Genomic DNA, 22,355 nt, shown 5'->3' on the forward strand with positions numbered 1-22,355 from the left:
GGGGTTTCACGGCACGCAAAGCCGTTCCCAAACGGAGGTAGTACACATTGAGTCACGGAGCAAGCGGTGGGCGTGGCAGGCAAACGGTGACGTGGCTGCTTGCTTCACCGGGCAGTGGTTGCCAGCAGGCCTGTATTTTTGACCAGGTCCTCTTGTCCCAACAGAAGATGACCCGCTCCCACCTGCTGCGCAGACACGGCGTGCAGGAGTGTATCCTGCTGGTAACGCAGAGAATCACAAAGTATCCCGTCCTCATCGACCGCATACTGCAGAACTCTAAAGGTGAGCGGCGCTACGGGCGGCACCGGTGGGAGAGGCGCTGTTCACCCATCTAAGGTCGCGTTTCTAGTGGGCGACGGAGCGCGTGATGTCATGCGCGCGAAATCTGCTCTGAAGCCCGAGGCGACGGGGAGGCGTGGCCGGGAAGTCACGCGAGCAGTTCGCCCTCATTGGCTGAATCGCGCATGCGAACCGGCCGTGGCGGCTTTTTCGGACGCGAGCTCTATGTGCGGCCTCTTTGAGAAGAGGTGTGTGGTTCCCGCCGCGCGTGCCGTCGCTGCCACTATAAACGCAGCCTAATATTCCTATTCATGGCAACGGAGCACGGACTCAGTGGGGGGGTGGGGGGGGTCTTAAGGCAATTTGGGAGCGAAACGGGGGCACTATCTCTTCTCCCAAAAACAGCTGTGCGTCTAAACACACTTTTCTCCACGCTGGTGCGGAGACCGCAGTTAATCTGCGCGGTTTGTACACTTGCACAGAACGTTATATAGTAATGCATTCAACATTAATTAGTATAACGATAATATTCCTGATAACCCGTGCATGAAAAGGCGAATCCCTTGGAAAGTCTCTCGGTCTCCTCCACCCTTTTTGCTTCTTGTTCACGTTGTATATTGATCGGCAGATCTTCATCAGGACTTTCCAGGAAAAAGAGTCGGGATTTTTTTTTTTTTTTTAATGTCCAGACTCTTTCGCCATAACGTTTTGCCCCAAACTGTTCTAGTCTCCCATTACCGGGCCGCCTTTCTTCCATTCGTCCCTCTGCAAGTCTTATAAATGATTTAAAACAGGGGGAGGCCAACTCCAGTCCTCAAGGGCCACCAGCTGGTCAGGTTTTCAGGATATCCCTGCTTCAGTACAGGTGGCTCCATCAGTGGCTCAGTCTTCGACTGAGCCACTGATGGAGCCACCTGTGCTGAAGCAGGGATATCCATAAACCCTGATCTGTTGGTGGCCCTCGAGGACTGGAGTTGGCCAGTCAACGACTGACCCACCTGTGCTGAAGCAGGGATATCCCTAATACCTGGCCTGTTGTTGGCCCTTGAGGTCGAAGAATCTATTTTCCATGATCACGGACAAGCCTCTACGCTGTTTGTGCCGTCCCGGTGTCGCCACTACATATATACGCCGACATGTTTTCATCGTATGACTGTAATCTACGACTAACTAGTGCGGTCTGGTGACACCGTGCCGCTGAATTCATGCCAGGGAAAAGTTTGCCGTCTGTGAATGTAAGACACACAGATGCTCTCCCACATCAAAGACCAGTCGCCTTTTCTTCGTCCACGGGGAGGTTTGGCGCTTTGTTTCTAAGCCCCGCTGCGGTAATGTCCCTTCCCCCCTAGGTGACGAGGAGGAGTATCAAGGCATGGCCACCTCCCTGACCCTGGTGAAGGAGCTGATCTCGTCTATAGACCAGGAGGTGTACAACTACGAGAAGAACCTGCGGTTGCAGGAGATTTACCAGCGGGTCGACACCAAATCCACGGCGCTGGTGCTGGGACGCCAGTGCTTCGGCAAAGAGGAGATACTACGACGGAAGCTTATCCACGATGGGTCCCTGCTATGGAAGACGGCCACAGGACGCTTCAAAGGTAAAGCAGGGGCGCCATGGCGGAGGAGCCCTGCGGTACTACCCATAGGCTGACCGTACCCATGGAAGAACGCCCTCCGACCCACGGTGCCACTCTATACTTTGGGACATATTGCTGGATAGTTAAAGGGCCCGATACAGTTCTCCAGTAATGGAGAAAGAAGGCTCCTATGGTACAAGGAGCATGTCCTCCATGCCTAGTGACACAGAGACCGAAGGGACCTTTGTCCCAGGACAGAACAAGACTCTTAACAATGAGGTCTGTTCTCCCAATGTACGATGGCACAAGAGGCCTGATAACCCAGTTGCCTCCTCCCGTCACAATTTCTAGTCACATAAGGACACGGGGCAAGCGTGCCCTCTCACTTCAGGGTGACGGTAACAGAGGCCATGGGTCCGCCAATGGCCCAAAGGACAATCTGGTTTAAGATTTAAAATCTGTGCACTTGCAGGGGCTCTGATTCCTTCTCTTCTCCCGCAGATGTCATCATGCTGCTAATGACAGACGTCCTGATTCTACTGCAAGAGAAAGATCAGAAGTACAACTTCCCAGCCCTGGTGAGACCACAATTTCAAGGGTCTGGGTTTATTACGATTTTCTGCGCAAGTTGAGCAGAGTGAGCTGAGCATGCAGCCGAGGCTCCCCTCATTAAGGTATATGAACGGGATACTGGGAAGAGATCCCCCTTTAGAGTGAAAGGTTCAGTGTATCCAAGGAGACCGGTCTGAGCCAATCAGATTGGTTGTTATCTCTGAAAGCTCTCTGCATGAACCACCTGCAATTATAAAGTAACAGTGTCACTGAGCTCTAGAGAACGGAGCATCCTGATTGGTCGGTGACAGAATGGAGCACCCCGATTGGCTGATGTCCCTGCCCTGGTTTACAATGTATGTTTCCCCCTCCCCCTTGCAGGACAAATCGGCCGTGATCTCTCTTCCCAACCTGATTGTCCGCGACATCGCCAACCAGGAGAAGGGCATGTTCCTGATCAGCGCAAAGCCCCCGGAAATGTACGAGGTGCACGCGGCCTCCAGGGAGGAGCGCAACACGTGGATGAAAATTATTGAGCAGTCCGTCCGAGTGTGAGTGACAGCGGCCACTCAAGCTAATTAGTCCCCCAGTAAAGAGAGGGGTGGTCGTTATTGGCCACTTGTCCCGGTGTCACCCTGAAGTGTGAAGCACGGGCTCAATTAGCCACAGTTCTTCTGCCTCATTGTCACCCTGTAGTGGAAAGTGGAGGCTGAATAGCCCACATGTCTGTCACCTTATAGTAAGAGGAGCTGTTTGGGCCACATGTCTTGGGAGGGACAGGCTCCGTAATGTGCGCCTGTCTCTTTGCCACGCTGCAGTGTTGGGTTTCCGTGGCTGGCCTGTGACATCACTGTGTTACCTTTCAGGTGTCCCAAAAGGGAGGATTTCCCGCTAATCGAGACCGAAGTGGAGGTGAAACTGAGGAAGCTGAGAGGTGAGAGTGGGACAAAGAATCTATATCTATAGCCTTCCATCCCAATAATAACCAGCCAGGGAGTGTGACTTCTTCACAGCACTGGTGTGTGTCTGTGCTGTGTCAGTGTGTGTCTGTGCGGTGTCTGTGCTGTGTCAGTGCTGTGTCTGTGCTGTGTCTGTGCTGTGTCTGTGCTGTGTCTGTGCTGTGTCTGTGCTGTGTCTGTGCTGTGTCTGTGCTGTGTCTGTGCTGTGTCTGTGCTGTGCTGTGTCTGTGCTGTGCTGTGTCTGTGCTGTGCAGTGTGTGTCTGTGCTGTGACTGTGCTGTGTCTGTGCTGTGCTGTGCTGTGTCTGTGCTGTGTCTGTGCTGTGCAGTGTCTGTGCTGTGTCTATGCTGTGCAGTGTCTGTGCTGTGTCTGTGCTGTGCAGTGTCTGTGCTGTGTCTGTGCTGTGTCTGTGCTGTGTCGTGTCCGTGCTGTGTGTGTCTGTGCAGTGTGTGTGCTGTGCGGTGTCTGTGCTGTGTCTGTGCTGTGTCTGTGCTGTGTCTGTGCTGTGCAGTGTCTGTGCTGTGTCTGTGCTGTGTCAGTGTGTGTCTGTGCGGTGTCTGTGCGGTGTCTGTGCGGTGTCTGTGCGGTGTCTGTGCTGTGTCTGTGCTGTGTCTGTGCTGTGTCTGTGCTGTGTCTGTGCTGTGTCTGTGCTGTGTCTGTGCTGTGTCTGTGCTGTGTCTGTGCTGTGTCTGTGCTGTGCTGTGCTGTGTCTGTGCTGTGTCTGTGCTGTGTCTGTGCTGTGCAGTGTCTGTGCTGTGCTGTGTCTGTGCTGTGCTGTGTCTGTGCTGTGTCTGTGCTGTGTCTGTGCTGTGCAGTGTCTGTGCTGTGTCTGTGCTGTGCAGTGTCTGTGCTGTGTCTGTGCTGTGTCTGTGCTGTGTCTGTGCTGTGTCTGTGCTGTGTCTGTGCTGTGTCTGTGCTGTGCTGTGCTGTGTCTGTGCTGTGTCTGTGCTGTGTCTGTGCTGTGTCTGTGCTGTGCAGTGTCTGTGCTGTGTCTATGCTGTGCAGTGTCTGTGCTGTGTCTGTGCTGTGCAGTGTCTGTGCTGTGTCTGTGCTGTGCTGTGTCTGTGCTGTGTCTGTGCTGTGTCTGTGCTGTGTCTGTGCTGTGCAGTGTCTGTGCTGTGTCTATGCTGTGCAGTGTCTGTGCTGTGTCTGTGCTGTGCAGTGTCTGTGCTGTGTCTGTGCTGTGTCTGTGCTGTGTCGTGTCCGTGCTGTGTGTGTCTGTGCAGTGTGTGTGCTGTGCGGTGTCTGTGCTGTGTGTGCTGTGTCTGTGCTGTGCAGTGTCTGTGCTGTGTCTGTGCTGTGCAGTGTCTGTGCTGTGTCTGTGCTGTGCAGTGTCTGTGCTGTGCTGTGTCTGTGCTGTGTCTGTGCTGTGTCTGTGTTTGTGCTGTGTCTGTATCTGTGCTGTGTCTGTGCAGTGTCTGTGCAGTGTCTGTGCAGTGTCTGTGCTGTGTCTGTGCTGTGTCTGTATCTGTGCTGTGTCTGTGCAGTGTGTGTGCTGTGTCTGTATCTGTGCTGTGTCTGTGCTGTGTCTGTGCAGTGTGTGTGCTGTGTCTGTGCTGTGTCTGTATCTGTGCTGTATCTGTGCTGTGTCTGTGCAGTGTGTGTGCTGTGTCTGTATCTGTGCTGTGTCTGTGCTGTGTCTGTGCAGTGTGTGTGCTGTGTCTGTGCTGTGTCTGTATCTGTGCTGTATCTGTGCTGTGTCTGTGCAGTGTGTGTGCTGTGTCTGTATCTGTGCTGTGTCTGTGCTGTGTCTGTGCAGTGTGTGTGCTGTGTCTGTGCAGTGTGTGTGCTGTGTCTGTGCAGTGTGTGTGCTGTGTCTGTATCTGTGCTGTGTCTGTGCTGTGTCTGTGCAGTGTGTGTGCTGTGTCTGTGCAGTGTGTGTGCTGTGTCTGTGCAGTGTGTGTGCTGTGTCTGTATCTGTGCTGTGTCTGTGCAGTGTGTGTGCTGTGCTGTGTCCGTGCTAGAAGACAATGGGTGGCAATATATTCAACACAGAGGAAAGTGTGTCCTGGTCTCCATATTGCACTCTGGTTGCGTCTCACGCACAGCGTGTGTAGCCAGGTTCCTTACACGTGGCTCAGACTGATCGCCGGGAGGTTCACACCACCTCACAACTGGCTGATTTGTTGGTGCAAATAATAGGGGAAAAATGGAGCAACATAGATGCAGAAATGTCTCCATCTCCTTGTAATATACGTGTGCCGTGTAACTCCGCTTTCTTACTCACATCCTCCATATCGCACACAGGGATCTGGCAGCAAAGTGTCCCCATACACTGAGGCAAAGACTCACAGGGGGCAAATGCTTCTCCATGACCCAGTTTTGCTTCAAAAACTGCCCTGGTACATCTCTCTGCGTTACTCTAACTCAGGGCGTTACCAGTCCTCAAGGGCCACCAACAGGTCAGGTTTTAAGGATATCCCTGCTTCAGCACAGGTGGCTCAGTGAGCCACTGATTGAGTCACCTGTGCTGAAGCAGGGATATCCATAAACCGTGACCTGTGGCCGGTGAGGACTGGAGTTGGCCAGTCAACAACTGACCCACTGATTGAGCCACCTGTGCTGAAGCAGGGATATCCTTAAAACCTGACCTGTTGGTGGCCCTTGAGGACTGGAGTTGGCCGCCCCTGCTGTAACTTGCCAGCACATCTCTTTGCCTGCTCTTCTACCACTTGGGGAGCACGGGAAGCTTGGGGGTAGTAACAATGTAACTGCCCACGTGACGATTGCCCGCGTGACATTGGTGCCTTCCCACCCCGGACAGAGGTCATGCAGCAGAAGGACCGAGAGGTGGCTGAGCTGCTGGAGGAGAAAGTGGCCCTCTTCTCCAAGGTGGTGCAGCTGCAGGCCGGCGAGGACTCCCCGGCGGTGTGTGCCAGCAGCCGCAGCCTGTTCCGGACGGAGTCCTCGGACAGCTCGCGAGGAGAAAAGCTGGTCAGCGAAGCCATCCGAGAAGGTGCGGGGGGAGGGAAGGGTAGGAAGGGAGGAGGTGCGGGGGTCCTAACATGGTTGTAGCAATGAAGGAAGCCCACTCAGGGGGGATTGTGGAAGCCGGGTCTGACTTGCGTGTTAGAAACACCTGCGTGGGCTCCCTATGCCGCCGCGGGGCAGGGCCCGAGGAAGAGGTGGGGAGAGAGGGGAGCCCCGGAGGAGGGGAGAAGTGGCGAGGTTAGGAGGGGAGGAGAGAGATGAGGTTAGATGGGGGGGGAGAGAGGCGAGGTTAGGAGGGGGGAAGAGAGGGGAGGTTAGGATGGGAGGTGAGGTTAGATGGGGAGGAGAGAGGTGAGGTTAGGAGGGGAGGTGAGGGAAGGCGAGAGGTGAGGTTAGATGGGGAGGGGGGAGGGGAGGAGAGAGGTGAGAGGAGGGAAAGGGAGGTTAGGAGGGGGGGCAGGAGAGGAGAGAGGAGAGGTAAGGTTAGATGGAGAGGAGAGAGGTGAAACTATATATACAGAGCCGGTCTTTACTCAATACACCGTACATTTCTAGCTGCGTCATGTGACAGCTGTGCTTGTGAACTAAGTAATATATAGGGAGCAGCAGGATGGAGCAGTCACTGTACAAACCCGTGAACCAGTCCCAGTTGAGCCCTACGACTTTCTGCGCTCAGCGGACAGTAACCTCATTGTCTCTCTTCTCCAGTTGAGGCGTTAAAGGATTTGCTTTTGGGGACCGGAACGGAGCAGCCGCTTCTCAGGGTCGACCAGAATCACCCAAACTTCTCCAACACCCAACCCAGCAACTCCACGCGTAAGTTCACGACCTTGTACAGGACCACTGACGTGGCACTAGGTCCACCGTGGTCCCCAAGATTTTTTAAATGACCTCCCCCGAAAACATCGGGTTTCCCCTTGGACCCTCATTCTGTATTCAGGACACAAAGGAAGTTGCTTGAGGTTTGAGGGTTCGGACATTCCACCCCCCAAAAAATCATTAAGAAAAAGAATAAGGATTCCACACGTGGGATATATTACGTGGGCTATTGATGCAGGAAAAGTTCTATTCTTTCTATATCACTCTCCCTGATCCGCTCTCTGTATTTCTCACGTAATACCCCCCCCCCCCTTTCCTTGTCATTTTCTGTATGTCCCTGGGTCTGTGCCCCCCCCCTGATAGTGCTGTACCTTTCTGTAGATGGGGACACCAGTGCAGTCAACGGGTCCGTGGAGTCCAGCAAAGACGATTCAGACACCAATCAGAAGGTGAGATATGGCGAGCACAGGGACCGCTCCCTCCGTGCGGGGCCTGGATGTGACCGCTGGGGGCCCTGGGTGTGACCGCTGGGGGCCCTGGGTGTGACCACTGGGGGCCTGGGTGTGACCGCTGGGGGCCCTGGGTGTGACCGCTCCCTCCGTGCGGGGCCTGGATGTGACCGCTGGGGGCCCTGGGTGTGACCGCTGGGGGCCCTGGGTGTGACCGCTCCCTCCGTGGGGGTCCTGGATGTGACCGCTGGGGGCCCTGGGTGTGACCGCTGGGGGCCCTGGGTGTGACTGCTGGGGGCCCTGGGTGTGACCGCTGGGGGCCCTGGGTGTGACCGCTGGGGGCCCTGGGTGTGACCGCTGGGGGCCCTGGGTGTGACCGCTGGGGGCCCTGGATGTGACCGCGGGTGGCCCTGGGTGTGACCGCTGGGGGCCCTGGGTGTGACCGCTGGGGGCCCTGGGTGTGACCGCTGGGGGCCCTGGGTGTGACCGCGGGTGGCCCTGGGTGTGACCGCTGGGGGCCCTGGGTGTGACCGCTGGGGGCCCTGGGTGTGACCGCTGGGGCCCTGGGTGTGACCGTTGGGGGCCCTGGATGTGACCGCTGGGGGCCCTGGATGTGACCGCTGGGGGCCCTGGGTGTGACCGCTGGGGGCCCTGGGTGTGACCGCTGGGGGCCCTGGGTGTGACCGCTCCCTCCGTGCGGGGCCTGGATGTGACCGCTGGGGGCCCTGGGTGTGACCGCTGGGGGCCCTGGGTGTGACCGCTCCCTCCGTGCGGGGCCTGGATGTGACCGCTGGGGGCCCTGGGTGTGACCGCTGGGGGCCTGGGTGTGACCGCTGGGGGCCCTGGGTGTGACCGCTGGGGGCCCTGGGTGTGACCGCTGGGGGCCTGGGTGTGACCGCTGGGGGCCCTGGGTGTGACCGCTGGGGGCCCTGGGTGTGACCGCTGGGGGCCCTGGGTGTGACCGCTGGGGGCCCTGGATGTGACCGCTGGGGGCCCTGGGTGTGACCGCTGGGGGCCCTGGATGTGACCGCTGGGGGCCCTGGGTGTGACCGCTGGGGGCCCTGGGTGTTACCCCTGGGGGCCTGGGTGTGACCGCTGGGGTCCCTGGGTGTGACCGCTGGGGGCCCTGGGTGTGACTGCTGGGGGCCCTGGGTGTGACCGCTGGGGGCCCTGGGTGTGACCGCTGGGGGCCCTGGGTGTGACCGCTGGGGGCCCTGGGTGTGACCGCTGGGGGCCCTGGGTGTGACCGCTGGGGGCCCTGGATGTGACCGCGGGTGGCCCTGGGTGTGACCGCTGGGGGCCCTGGGTGTGACCGCTGGGGGCCCTGGGTGTGACCGCTGGGGCCCTGGGTGTGACCGTTGGGGGCCCTGGATGTGACCGCTGGGGGCCCTGGATGTGACCGCTGGGGGCCCTGGGTGTGACCGCTGGGGGCCCTGGGTGTGACCGCTGGGGGCCCTGGGTGTGACCGCTCCCTCCGTGCGGGGCCTGGATGTGACCGCTGGGGGCCCTGGGTGTGACCGCTGGGGGCCCTGGGAGTGACCGCTCCCTCCGTGCGGGGCCTGGATGTGACCGCTGGGGGCCCTGGGTGTGACCGCTGGGGGCCTGGGTGTGACCGCTGGGGGCCCTGGGTGTGACCGCTGGGGGCCCTGGGTGTGACCGCTGGGGGCCTGGGTGTGACCGCTGGGGGCCCTGGGTGTGACCGCTGGGGGCCCTGGGTGTGACCGCTGGGGGCCCTGGGTGTGACCGCTGGGGGCCCTGGATGTGACCGCTGGGGGCCCTGGGTGTGACCGCTGGGGGCCCTGGATGTGACCGCTGGGGGCCCTGGGTGTGACCGCTGGGGGCCCTGGGTGTTACCCCTGGGGGCCTGGGTGTGACCGCTGGGGTCCCTGGGTGTGACCGCTGGGGGGCCCTGGGTGTGACCGCTGGGGGCCCTGGGTGTGACCGCTGGGGTCCCTGGGTGTGACCGCTGGGGGCCCTGGGTGTGACCGCTGGGGGCCCTGGGTGTGACCGCTGGGGGCCCTGGGTGTGACCGCTGGGGGCCCTGGGTGTGACCGCTGGGGGCCCTGGATGTGACCGCTGGGGGCCCTGGATGTGACCGCTGGGGGCCCTGGGTGTGACCGCTGGGGGCCCTGGGTGTGACCGCTGGGGCCCTGGGTGTGACCGTTGGGGGCCCTGGATGTGACCGTTGGGGGCCCTGGATGTGACCGCTGGGGGCCCTGGATGTGACCGCTGGGGGCCCTGGGTGTGACCGCTGGGGGCCCTGGGTGTGACCGCTGGGGGCCCTGGGTGTGACCGCTCCCTCCGTGCGGGGCCTGGATGTGACCGCTGGGGGCCCTGGGTGTGACCGCTGGGGGCCCTGGGTGTGACCGCTCCCTCCGTGCGGGGCCTGGATGTGACCGCTGGGGGCCCTGGATGTGACCGCTGGGGGCCCTGGGTGTGACCGCTGGGGGCCCTGGGTGTGACCGCTGGGGCCCTGGGTGTGACCGTTGGGGGCCCTGGATGTGACCGCTGGGGGCCCTGGATGTGACCGCTGGGGGCCCTGGGTGTGACCGCTGGGGGCCCTGGGTGTGACCGCTGGGGGCCCTGGGTGTGACCGCTCCCTCCGTGCGGGGCCTGGATGTGACCGCTGGGGGCCCTGGGTGTGACCGCTGGGGGCCCTGGGTGTGACCGCTCCCTCCGTGCGGGGCCTGGATGTGACCGCTGGGGGCCCTGGGTGTGACCGCTGGGGGCCTGGGTGTGACCGCTGGGGGCCCTGGGTGTGACCGCTGGGGGCCCTGGGTGTGACCGCTGGGGGCCTGGGTGTGACCGCTGGGGGCCCTGGGTGTGACCGCTGGGGGCCCTGGGTGTGACCGCTGGGGGCCCTGGGTGTGACCGCTGGGGGCCCTGGATGTGACCGCTGGGGGCCCTGGGTGTGACCGCTGGGGGCCCTGGATGTGACCGCTGGGGGCCCTGGGTGTGACCGCTGGGGGCCCTGGGTGTTACCCCTGGGGGCCTGGGTGTGACCGCTGGGGTCCCTGGGTGTGACCGCTGGGGGCCCTGGGTGTGACTGCTGGGGGCCCTGGGTGTGACCGCTGGGGGCCCTGGGTGTGACCGCTGGGGGCCCTGGGTGTGACCGCTGGGGGCCCTGGGTGTGACCGCTGGGGGCCCTGGGTGTGACCGCTGGGGGCCCTGGGTGTGACCGCTGGGGGCCCTGGATGTGACCGCGGGTGGCCCTGGGTGTGACCGCTGGGGGCCCTGGGTGTGACCGCTGGGGGCCCTGGGTGTGACCGCTGGGGCCCTGGGTGTGACCGTTGGGGGCCCTGGATGTGACCGCTGGGGGCCCTGGATGTGACCGCTGGGGGCCCTGGGTGTGACCGCTGGGGGCCCTGGGTGTGACCGCTGGGGGCCCTGGGTGTGACCGCTCCCTCCGTGCGGGGCCTGGATGTGACCGCTGGGGGCCCTGGGTGTGACCGCTGGGGGCCCTGGGAGTGACCGCTCCCTCCGTGCGGGGCCTGGATGTGACCGCTGGGGGCCCTGGGTGTGACCGCTGGGGGCCTGGGTGTGACCGCTGGGGGCCCTGGGTGTGACCGCTGGGGGCCCTGGGTGTGACCGCTGGGGGCCTGGGTGTGACCGCTGGGGGCCCTGGGTGTGACCGCTGGGGGCCCTGGGTGTGACCGCTGGGGGCCCTGGGTGTGACCGCTGGGGGCCCTGGGTGTGACCGCTGGGGGCCCTGGATGTGACCGCTGGGGGCCCTGGGTGTGACCGCTGGGGGCCCTGGATGTGACCGCTGGGGGCCCTGGGTGTGACCGCTGGGGGCCCTGGGTGTTACCCCTGGGGGCCTGGGTGTGACCGCTGGGGTCCCTGGGTGTGACCGCTGGGGGCCCTGGGTGTGACTGCTGGGGGCCCTGGGTGTGACCGCTGGGGTCCCTGGGTGTGACCGCTGGGGGCCCTGGGTGTGACCGCTGGGGTCCCTGGGTGTGACCGCTGGGGGCCCTGGGTGTGACCGCTGGGGGCCCTGGGTGTGACCGCTGGGGGCCCTGGGTGTGACCGCTGGGGGCCCTGGGTGTGACCGCTGGGGGCCCTGGGTGTGACCGCTGGGGGCCCTGGGTGTGACCGCTGGGGGCCCTGGATGTGACCGCTGGGGGCCCTGGGTGTGACCGCTGGGGGCCCTGGATGTGACCGCTGGGGGCCCTGGGTGTGACCGCTGGGGGCCCTGGGTGTGACCGCTGGGGCCCTGGGTGTGACCGCTGGGGGCCCTGGATGTGACCGCTGGGGGCCCTGGATGTGACCGCTGGGGGCCCTGGGTGTGACCGCTGGGGGCCCTGGATGTGACCGCTGGGGGCCCTGGGTGTGACCGCTGGGGGCCCTGGGTGTGACCGCTGGGGGCCCTGGGTGTGACCGCTGGGGGCCCTGGGTGTGACCGCTGGGGGCCCTGGATGTGACCGCTGGGGGCCCTGGATGTGACCGCTGGGGGCCCTGGGTGTGACCGCTGGGGGCCCTGGGTGTGACCGCTGGGGGCCCTGGGTGTGACCGCTGGGGGCCCTGGGTGTGACCGCTGGACTTTCTGCTCCGGCTAATTTCACACTTGTTGCTGAGGTGGCTAAGTGCCGGTTTTCACACTGACTCTCGCTTGTAACTTTAATCACATTAATGGATGTGGTGCAGATGTTAGAATTGTTTGCACAATGTTGAAATATAGTAACGTTTAAGTCTTTAAAAGTATCTAAAATTACATTGAAAGACGCTTGTGGCCGTTCTACTCCTAAATGTTTTCTGATGTGTCCCCTTCGGAGAACTAGTTGAAGATCGCTGGTTTAAAGCTTACGGTAATTCCCTCCGTATAGATCAGAATTCACGTGTGTGTGTCCCAATCTCGGCTGGTGTCCCTAATGTCATCTAACATATTTCCACTAGAGGGCAGGGGAGGCAAAGTACAGCATTGAATGCACATGTTCTGTGCAGCATTAGGCTAAGGCCCCGCTCCCTCAGTCAGCGCGCCCGCACTGCAGACAGGCGGGGCGCTGACAGACACAGACTGCGATATGCGGTCTGTAGGGAGCCGGAGTGGGAGGGAGGGGGCTGGATCTGATCGTGGTGCCGTCCACCCCCCCACACACATACATACATACACACACACATATACATATACACATACATACACACACATACATACATATACACACACACACTTTAACCTGAAGCTCCTTCCCTGCTCCCCGCCCAAGGCGCCTCCCATCTAGCTCCTTCCCTCCCCTCCTCCCCATTGGCTGACTCGCGTACCATGTGACGCGTCGCCGCACGGGAACACAATTCTCTGGTATCCCCTGCTGGCTGATGCGTCACAGTACGTAGTCAGTTGGCAGTGAGGAGGGACTGGGACCGGATCGTGAGGCTACAAGGCAATGGCGAGTTGCGCTCACGCGGCCGCCCGCGCCACCGGGCGTAGCGGGTCCCAGCCCTTAGGCCGCACTTATAGTGGAGGAGTGGCTGCGCGCGCGTCACGCACACTTCGGTAATTGGCTACAGCGGTTAGCCAAGCGCCTGCAGGCGGAGAGGCGCGTTGACGCGGCAGCGTTTTGAGAAGTCAATACATTTTGTCTTCTCAAGCGGCTGCAGCGGGACGTCAGCGTCACGAGAGCTGGTTCAGCCCCTGCCACGTGCCGCGCCCCCTCGTCACCGCCAGCACTATGAGCAGGGATCGCTTGTGCTGCAGCCGCGCGGCACGGTAAGAGCACGCACTCTCGCAAGCAAGCGGAGTGTATAATCTGTGCCTTACTCCGCAGATACGCGTATACAAGGAGACAGCACCACCATACAATATATAGGACACGGATCTCAAATACACTAGGGGTAGAAGGGCCACCGGAGTATTGTAATGTTATTTTTTATACATTTAAAGACAAACAAATATTACACTTCAACAGTTTGCAAGCATTTTGACCACCTGGGCCGTATATATTTACAGTATCTTGGCGTATAATTGAGTTTTAGAGCAAGAAATCGCACTGCAATTAGACACTGTGTCCCGCGGGCTCTGCAATACACCAGGGAACTGCCAGGGGGCGACTCCCAGCAAATCCAACATGCAGTTCTGTTTTTGGCCTCTCACGCCCCTGAAACGCACAGCAGTCTCCTCCGGCAGTGAGGGGGTTAAGTTTGACTCTAAACCTTTTATTTATAAATGAGCAACTGCAAAAGGGATGCAGAATATCCTCCCCCCTTATAACCCCCAGGCACCCCACATCTAAACCGTAATACACCCCCCTTTTCTCTCCGCACCTTAGGATCGGAACGGAAACCAACTGCAGCAGAAAACTCCCCAAGAGGTAGATATGAGACCGTACTTCCCGTCTTCAGATTTCACCAACTGTATACGCTGTGCTGTGCACGCACGCATCGGATCCATGTCACTTCCCTCAGGGTGTCTGCACCGCAGGGGCAGGGTGACCTGCCCAAGGTTAATGCAGAGCTGGAATTAAATGCACTGCGCATTACAACCCAATCCCCGAGCCAGTCATACTTTCCCTTACAGGGCGCTATGTACGGTAGCACAGCCATTTTGGCGCAATACTGGAGCCTTTTCATGTCAATGCCTCAAAGTACTTTGCTCCGATCTTGCCCTCTCTGCCCCAGTTTGGAACTCGGAGTTCTAATGAGATGTGTTACGTTCTGCCTCTCTGCCCCAGCTTGCACCCAGTCGAAGATTGAGCCACTGATTGTGCCACCTGTCCTGACGCAGGGTTATCCTGAAAACCTGACTTGTTGGTGGGCATTGAGGACTTTTTGCTAACACTGCTTTTTCATCCCTTGTTACAGGAGGCCATGCAGAGAATCACTGGTATATACAGCTTGTTACACGGGCTGCAGGTATACACACTTTTACTGACTGTTTTGTTGTCACTCTGTGCAGTACACACCTGAATGTTTAAATGACAGCACACGCAGAACTAAAGGCAGAATAGCGTTGTGTGTATCTTACACTGAGGGGTTATAGGGACGGCCAGCAAAATGATCCATCTGCAGTCTAAGTCCAGCTCCTACTGTTATAGAAGCCAGGCCTATATTGACCCCTAGATGCCCTGTTTGTTACTTTACTCCAAAAACCTTTATCAAAGAGGCAATACACGTGGCGGCACCTTATGAAATATATTTTTTTGTTTCACTATATGCAGCCTTTTATTACCTTTATTGAAAACTAATTACCTAAGCTGCCGATTGATTCGTTCTCCTGTAATCGATCAGCAACGATCCGGCTTCTCAGGGTTCACTAAATGGCTGCAACCAATCCTTCAGTGGGTGTAACTCAGCAGCTACAATGTATCCTTATATTACTAAGGTAACATTATCTATTGTTCCAGTTTGCAGCTCAAACTGCTGGGAATATTGGCAAAAAATGATCGCAAACAGGAAAGTGTTACACAGATCTTGCACTGCTGGGGAGGTGGGCTAAAGCCTGCTATAGAAATCAAAGGATGCTCAGTATATTAAAACTCATTAAAAATGGCATTAAGAGTTGAATTAAAAAAAATATGTAGTAAGTATTATCTAATACTGCAGAACTGATTTATTTAAAAGAACGCACATGAGGGATTTTGCTGGGATTATCCCCTTTAAACAAACGTTATCAGCGCAGCAGAAAGGCGCTGTATGGTCTGGGGTGGCGTATAAAACGCGCAATGTGTTCAGGAACAACATGATCAGTCAGGAACGCTGAGTGTTCTCCTGGTAGGTGTTACACACTGTAGTAGGAAGGGGTGTGCTTTAAACTGCACCCGCTGAGTGATACAGTGTGTCTCTCTCCCAGGCCTTGGTGACCCAGCAGGATACATTCCTAGACCTGCAGCCGCAGGACGGCAGTGAGAGGAAGGAGCGTCTCTCCCGCACAAACTCCCGGGACACGCTGCTGGCCGATCCCCTGTCCAAGAGTGCAGACAAGCAGGTCACGGAGCTGACCCTGCTCCAGCGCCAGCACACCCTGCTGCAGGAGGAGCTGCGCAGGTGTAAGGAACGGCTGCAGGAGGCGGGGAAGCTGGAGCCTCGGCTGCGAGAGAGCGAGGAGGCCAGGGGGAGGCTGGAACAGGAGGTGGAAGCAGGGAAGAGGCAGGCGGCCGCCTTACAGAAGGAGATCAGCAACGGAGGAGAGGAGGCTGCCAGGATCCGGAGAGGCACGGACCCCCGGAGGCGCAGCCTGCCCGCCGGAGACGCACTGTATCAGACCTTCACCCCGCCCCAGGTACGTACCGACCCGCCAGCCAAACACATTGCTATCTCCATCGTAAAGCTGCCGTCCCTCCCAGCAGCTATTATTCTGGGGAAATGCAGAACTACAATCACAGTGTTTCATATATACAGAATTCTTTTACTTCCTACTTCCTACTTCCACCTTCAGATCTACTTCCCAAAATGTCACCATGATTCATAAATCCGTTAATACAGAGGTTGTCAACTGTCATCCACAAGCCCCCCCCCCCCCCCACAGGTCAGGTTTTAAGGATATCCCTGCTTCAGTACAAGCTACCTGTCGAAGAGCCTCTTTGACTGAGCCACCTGTGCTGAAGCAGGGATATCCTGAAAACCTGACCTGTTGGTGGCCCTTGAGGACTGGAGTTGGCCGCTCCTGCCCTAACCTGTAGCCCCCCCCAGGTATCGTTCTGACAGCCACTTGGTACAATGTAACACTCCCGGACATATATATATCCTTCTGTTCCACACACAGCTGCATCACGACAGGAGAGTCCCAGACGCGCTAGACTGCTGCGTTCCCGGCGTCACTTTCCAAGAGGATGCCGACAATTTAAAAGACGACTTGAGCGACCTGACTGAGCTGGAGAGGCTGCCGGAGACGGCGGACACGGAGTCTTCAGAGGAGGAAGGTGGGGGACCTCCGGCCTCGCCCTCCGGCACACGCGGTGAGCACAGGGACATGTCACAGCTGGACTGTCCTTCCCAGCACCCGGTGACATAATGACACAGATCTGCCACCTTTCTTCTCACGGAGGGATTTGGGCTGCATCGACTTATGGCACTTATCGGTGTCCCACATAGCAAGATAGGCTGATACTATGTATTAGGTGCCAACACATACCACAGTGCAGTACAAGGCAGGTTAAATATGCAGTCCCCATGTTGCTGCATTTAGGTAAGAGCACATACGCATTAGTGGGAGGATAGTTAGTTACATACTGTACATAGTTAGTTCGTTACATACATAATTAGTTAGTTATAGACATAGTTACATAGTAGATGAGGTTGAAAAAAGACATACGTCCATTAAGTTCAACCTATGCTACATTTAGACAACAGATACTTTATCCTATATTGGTATTTACAGTATTTTGATCCAGAGGAAGGCAAACAAAAAGCCCCAGTGACACATTATCCAATGATATCTCATAAGGGGGAAAATAAATTCCTTCCTCACTCCAAATATTGGCAATCGGATTACTCCCTGGATCAGCGTCCTTCCCATGTTTACTTATTTGGTATATCCCTGTATACCTTTCATTTCTATAGTTACATAGTAGATGAGGCTGAAAAAAAGACATATGAACACCAATGGTGTTACACGGCTGTTTGATAATGTAACTCTGCGAATATAAGTGTATGACGAGGATACGACGTCATGCAAAACACTGCACTGCGGGCCCAGGTCCTCCCCGGAGAAAGAGGCCGTTCTAACAGCGCCAGGGCGGCCTCTCGGAACGCAGCTTTGGGAAAATAATAAATAAATCCAAATTTGATGGTAACATTTCTCCAGAAACTCAATACGAAGAATAAAAAAGCAAGTAACGGCAGAAGTTTAGCATGGAGCTGCTAAGTAATACTTCACGTATTTGTTGTCAGAGGGTCTTTAACATGTGAAGCCATGTCTTGCGAAAATGAAAGGCAGTGTTTAAATAATCTAGATTCACTCTGGATCAGGGGTGGGCAGCTCCAGTCCTCGAGCTACCAACAGGTCCGGTTTTCAGGCTATCCCTGCTTCAGTACAGGTGGCTCAGTCAAAGACTGAGCTACTGATTGAGCTTCCTGTACTGAAGCAGGAATTAATTGAGCAACCTGTGCTGAAGCAGGGATATCCTAAAAACCTTGCCTGTTACTGGCCCTTGAGCACTAGAGTTTGCCAGTCAATGACTGAGCCATCTGTGCTGAATCAGAGAGATCCTCAAAACCTGTGGCTCTTAAGGACTGGCGTTGCCCACCCTTGCATAAGCACAGATACACAAACCAGTGACTGCATTGCCACGGGGCTCTCTCATGTCATATCTCATCACATCCTCGCTGCAGAGTTTCAGAGGATGCAGGACATCCCCGAAGAGGCAGAGAGCGGGCAGGACCCAAAGGACGGAGGCCTGGGATCGTCCCGGAGCTAAGAAACCGGAACGGGAGAAGAACCCCCTGGCGCCCGCGGCAAGGCTAAACCACCCCGGACCAAACAGCGCGGCCTTCGTCTGGTCAAGAGGAACCTTCGAAGGAGCAGCAAGAAGACAGTGGGCTGGCAGGATGACCCCCAGATTAACACAGGGTCAAGAAGAACTGCAGACACGTCGCATGTTGTGATGCCTTTTAATGGACCCGCATCAACATGCTTCATGGGCAAAGTTGTACACGTGTTAGAGACATTTCTTTGTCCGATGTACTACAGATTAAAGAAGACGCTTTCAGCGCCTCCAATGCTTGTGTATAAATGACATATATAGTGCCCAGGTGTGAGGGGCGGGGGGGGGGGGGGAATCACAGGGTGTTATTTACAAACCCCCACCTTCTACTACTTAAAGATAAGAGCATTTTAAAATGACCCTCTGAGCTGTCACCTTCGTTTCATATCTGAAGTGCTTATCCCCTTTTTTCTATCTTCATAAAAGCACAGAGCCGCCATTTTTTAAATGCCCACTGTACGTCCACGAGAACCCTCTGACGCTGATCCGTGTAAAGGGATCACTGAAGTGACTCCCCCTGGCTAACCGGAGTCTGCACTAATAACCCCGTCCCTGCCAGAAGGGGCTAGCAGCCCACAGCAAAGCAATGGGTTAAGGTGGGTAACATTCGGCCTCAAAGCCGAGGAGGTTTTCAGTGAGCGGTGGGTAACGTAACTCCTGTGATGAGGCTGTCACATGCCCCTTTCACAGGACTCACGCGATATATTGTATCCATTTTAAAACGTTGCTTTACAATGCTCCAACCAATGCCAACAGAACTAATTGGGGGTGTGCTGGCTCCCCTCACAGGTAACAGGAGGCAGCCATCTTTTATTTGTTCCGTTCTACATGACGCAAAGTATCAGAGAAGGCTGCAGCACAGGGCCACTAATCAGAGACCGCTCTGCCTTCTGCTTCTCGGGCAATCGCACAAACCTGTACATATCACACCCAGCCTGAAGGGGCCAGAGCATTGTGTCAGGGGCCTCTCACCCCTCCCCCCCACGTCACAGCGCACGTGCTGCTCTCCGCGCTTCCGCGAGACCATTTCTTATTTATTTATTGTTTTACTCCGACGCAAATTAAGTTATTGTGTTTTTTTTTTAATTTTTGACGGCCGAAAGCACCGGTGGGACGCGTTAACCCTTTCCCTGTCCTGCGCACCCTGCGTTTCTCCGGGTGTGACCGGTAACAATCGCCATGGTGCATTTTTATTACGACTGTTAAGCTGCGTTACGCAGTTTGAAAAAAAAAAAAAAGAAGAAGTCCGACGTGACACACTCATCTAGTAGAATATTCTACAATCCGATCTGCTGATACAATTTAGTTTGTGTCCACAAGAAAGCACACACACACACACACACACACACACACACACACACACACACACACACACACACACACACACACACACACACACACACACACACACACACACACACACACACACACACACACACACACACACTCACACCATTTAATTGTAAAATCCTCCAGTAGGTTTCTCTACCGGAGACCATGAAATAGAATATGCTGATTACACTGCTTATTATCAACTACTCCAAGGGCGGCCAACTCCAGTTTTCAAGGGCCACCACTGGTCAGGTTTTCAGGCTATCCCTGCTTCAGCACAGTTGGCTCAATCAGTGATTGAGCCACATGTGCTGAAGCTGGGACTCATTGACCCACCTGTGCTGGGATATCCTGAAAACCTGACCTGTTGGTGACCCTAGAGGGCTGGCGTTGGCCCCCACCCCCCTGAACCAGAGCATCATTTCCCCAGGAAGCATGCGAGGAAATAGTGTGCAAGCCCGGCCCGTTATTAAGCGGTGTGAAATCACGCGGCACGTCTGCCGATTCCATTAGCCGCCGCGAAATCCCACCCCCGGGTTCCTCCGCAGTTATTCCACACCGCCGTGTCGTGGTACATCATGTGACTGTTACTACCAAAACTGAACCACAGAAAACCTATACATTTTGAATCTCCGTTCACGTACCACTGCTTTATTTTGATGGGGGGTTTTTTTTTTTGGTTATTTTTTATAAAGCAGCGTTGCCGGCTTACTCCGAAATACGCAAGATGGTTTTTTATAACACCCCTGAGAACTAAAAGGGTTTTTCGTCTTTAATGCCGATGTTGTTTTGGGAATAACTCCTTATCACAAACTCCAGACTATTTGTGAGGTTTTTGATATATATGAACAAACCCCCACAGAGCTGCTTCACACTAAGCCATCGTCCCCGATGGAAACCTCCCCTCCAGCTTGTGTCTTCAACTTTTCCTATTTATATTTTTTACGATATGACCCACGCAGAGAATACTGTAAATATTTGCCGATTTGATGTCACTAAAGTTTGATAAAAGTGCTTTTTACAACAACAAAAAAAAACAAATCTATGTTACGCTCTGAAATATGAACGTTTTGCATCTGTAAATTGTTTTAAATGTTTTATTTTAACATGCTGTCTTTGAAGGAGACACCAGCTCAAATAAAACCAATAATATTGACATATTAATGCGCTCCCCTCTTAATACCTTAATTATTAGGGTTGTTTGCCCCTTCGCCGCCAGCAGTTACAGGGGTTCTCAACTCCAGTTCTCAAAACCCCCAACAGGGCAGGTTTTCAGGATATCCCCGCTTCCGTACAGGTGGCTCAGTCAAAGACTGAGCCTCTGATTGTGAGACACCTGTGCAGAAGCAGGGACTGACTAATGCACCTATGCTGAAGAAGGGACTGATTGAGCCACCTGTGCTGAAGCAGGGATATCCTGAAAACCTGCCCTGTTGAGGGGGGGGGGGGCTTGAGGACTGGAGTTGAGCACCCAGCTGTAACAGAAACTTAAAACTGGAATATACGGTAAAGTGGAAGACAGACGTGTGTGTGTGTGTATAAATACATAGTATTGTAAATAGAAAGCACAATTCTGTAAGAAATCCATGTTGTGTTTTTTTGGAACTAGTAAAAAAAAAATCCATATTTTTGCTTGCTGGTCAATAAAATGTCTTGATACTGGAATCATTTGCAATCAGGGTAATTAATTTTCAGGGTGATAAAAATGCCAGGTATTGTATTTTACACTCAAATGATATAAAAATGCAATAAAAAGCCGGACTTGTTTTTACCTTGTTTTCTTGATTTAATTGACTGAAATCAGGGGAAATGGTTTGTAACGAATCAGAATCATTTGCAATCAAAGCGATGATCATTTCTGGTGATAAAATGGTTCGGTGCTGCTATCCTCTCTCATAAATGATATAAAAATGCAATAAAAAGCCAGACCTGTTTTTTTTTTTTTTTTTTTTTCCCTCTTGATTTTATTCGTAACTCAATAAAATCAGATTTCAATTTGTAGAAATCAACTGAATCAGTGAAATAACATTTTTGGGCTGATAAAAATGTTTGGTATGATACCGACTCTCAAAAATGATGCAAAAAGTGACAGAAAGACACAAAAACCGTTGTGGATCTTGATTTCAATTTCTGTGCGTGGATACCACACCTAGTATTTCTATTCACACAGTAATTAGTTACACTGATTTCAAATGATCACCCCTGAAAATCAGTGTCAACGTCCTTATTGAAACATTACTGGAGTATTTAAACTGTCCGCTCATGTGTAACGTTACGTTATATCCTAATATTGAACAGAAATACAGCGGAAACCACTTTTTTTTTTTATTATTCCACTGCCACTATTAAGTAGGCACAAATATTATTAAAACCGGCTACAAACTCCTTAAAGCAGGAATGGCTAACTCCAGTCCTCAAGGGCCACAAACAGGTCAGGTTTTAAGGACATCCCTGCTTCAGCACAGGTGGTTCAATCAGTGGCTCAGTCTTCGTCTGAGCCACTGATTGAGCCACCTGTGCTGAAGCAGGGATATCCATAAACCGTGATCTGGTGGTGGCCCTTGAGGACTGGAGTTGGCCAGTCAATGACTGACCCACTGGTTGAGCCACCTGTGCTGAAGCAGGGATATCCTGAAAACCTGACCGGTTGGTGGCCCTTGAGGACTAGAGTCGGCCTCCCCTGTGAGTTACAGATACGAGCGCGATGTTCTGCACCGGTGTACACATGCTTTTCCCTGGAGTAGTTGCCTTGACTGTGATGTCACAGTTACATGATGTCATAATGTGACGTTGCACACATGACGACAGCAAGTGGAGCAGCAAACGTATACCGACCCCAGTGCAAATGTATACCAACCCCAGTGCAAACGTACACTGAGATCTGCACTTCACACAGAGGCGAGAGCGGCTTCGAAATGTCCTCAGTGAGCTATCCCACCCATCAGAAACCCCTGCACAACTACGTGCACAATGTCATCAGACCCGTCAGGCCCATTAAGGTACCACGGGGCAGCACAACCTCTCTGGCAGACCGGGGGTTAA

The 22,355-nt window shown here is 55.5% G+C and overlaps 1 protein-coding gene across 10 annotated transcripts in view; it reads left to right on the plus strand.

The window, feature by feature from the left end:
• Nucleotides 1-21,084, plus strand: part of ARHGEF2 (Rho/Rac guanine nucleotide exchange factor 2) — a 160,555-nt gene extending 139,471 nt beyond the window's left edge. For all 10 annotated transcript variants that reach the window (XM_075607845.1, XM_075607841.1, XM_075607843.1 and 7 more), the window contains 13 exons: nucleotides 165-282; nucleotides 1,629-1,877; nucleotides 2,358-2,434; nucleotides 2,790-2,959; nucleotides 3,275-3,342; nucleotides 6,132-6,323; nucleotides 7,007-7,114; nucleotides 7,499-7,566; nucleotides 13,830-13,871; nucleotides 14,362-14,412; nucleotides 15,350-15,778; nucleotides 16,262-16,454; nucleotides 17,830-21,084. In XM_075607845.1, the coding sequence (XP_075463960.1) occupies nucleotides 165-282; nucleotides 1,629-1,877; nucleotides 2,358-2,434; nucleotides 2,790-2,959; nucleotides 3,275-3,342; nucleotides 6,132-6,323; nucleotides 7,007-7,114; nucleotides 7,499-7,566; nucleotides 13,830-13,871; nucleotides 14,362-14,412; nucleotides 15,350-15,778; nucleotides 16,262-16,454; nucleotides 17,830-17,915 (1,851 nt within the window). In that variant the 3' untranslated portion in view covers nucleotides 17,916-21,084. The remainder of the gene's footprint in view (nucleotides 1-164; nucleotides 283-1,628; nucleotides 1,878-2,357; nucleotides 2,435-2,789; nucleotides 2,960-3,274; nucleotides 3,343-6,131; nucleotides 6,324-7,006; nucleotides 7,115-7,498; nucleotides 7,567-13,829; nucleotides 13,872-14,361; nucleotides 14,413-15,349; nucleotides 15,779-16,261; nucleotides 16,455-17,829) is intronic.
• The last annotated feature ends 1,271 nt before the right edge of the window (nucleotides 21,085-22,355 follow it).

The sequence above is a fragment of the Ascaphus truei genome, chromosome 7, assembly GCF_040206685.1.
Source record: "Ascaphus truei isolate aAscTru1 chromosome 7, aAscTru1.hap1, whole genome shotgun sequence".
NCBI classification, from domain to species: domain Eukaryota; kingdom Metazoa; phylum Chordata; class Amphibia; order Anura; family Ascaphidae; genus Ascaphus; species Ascaphus truei.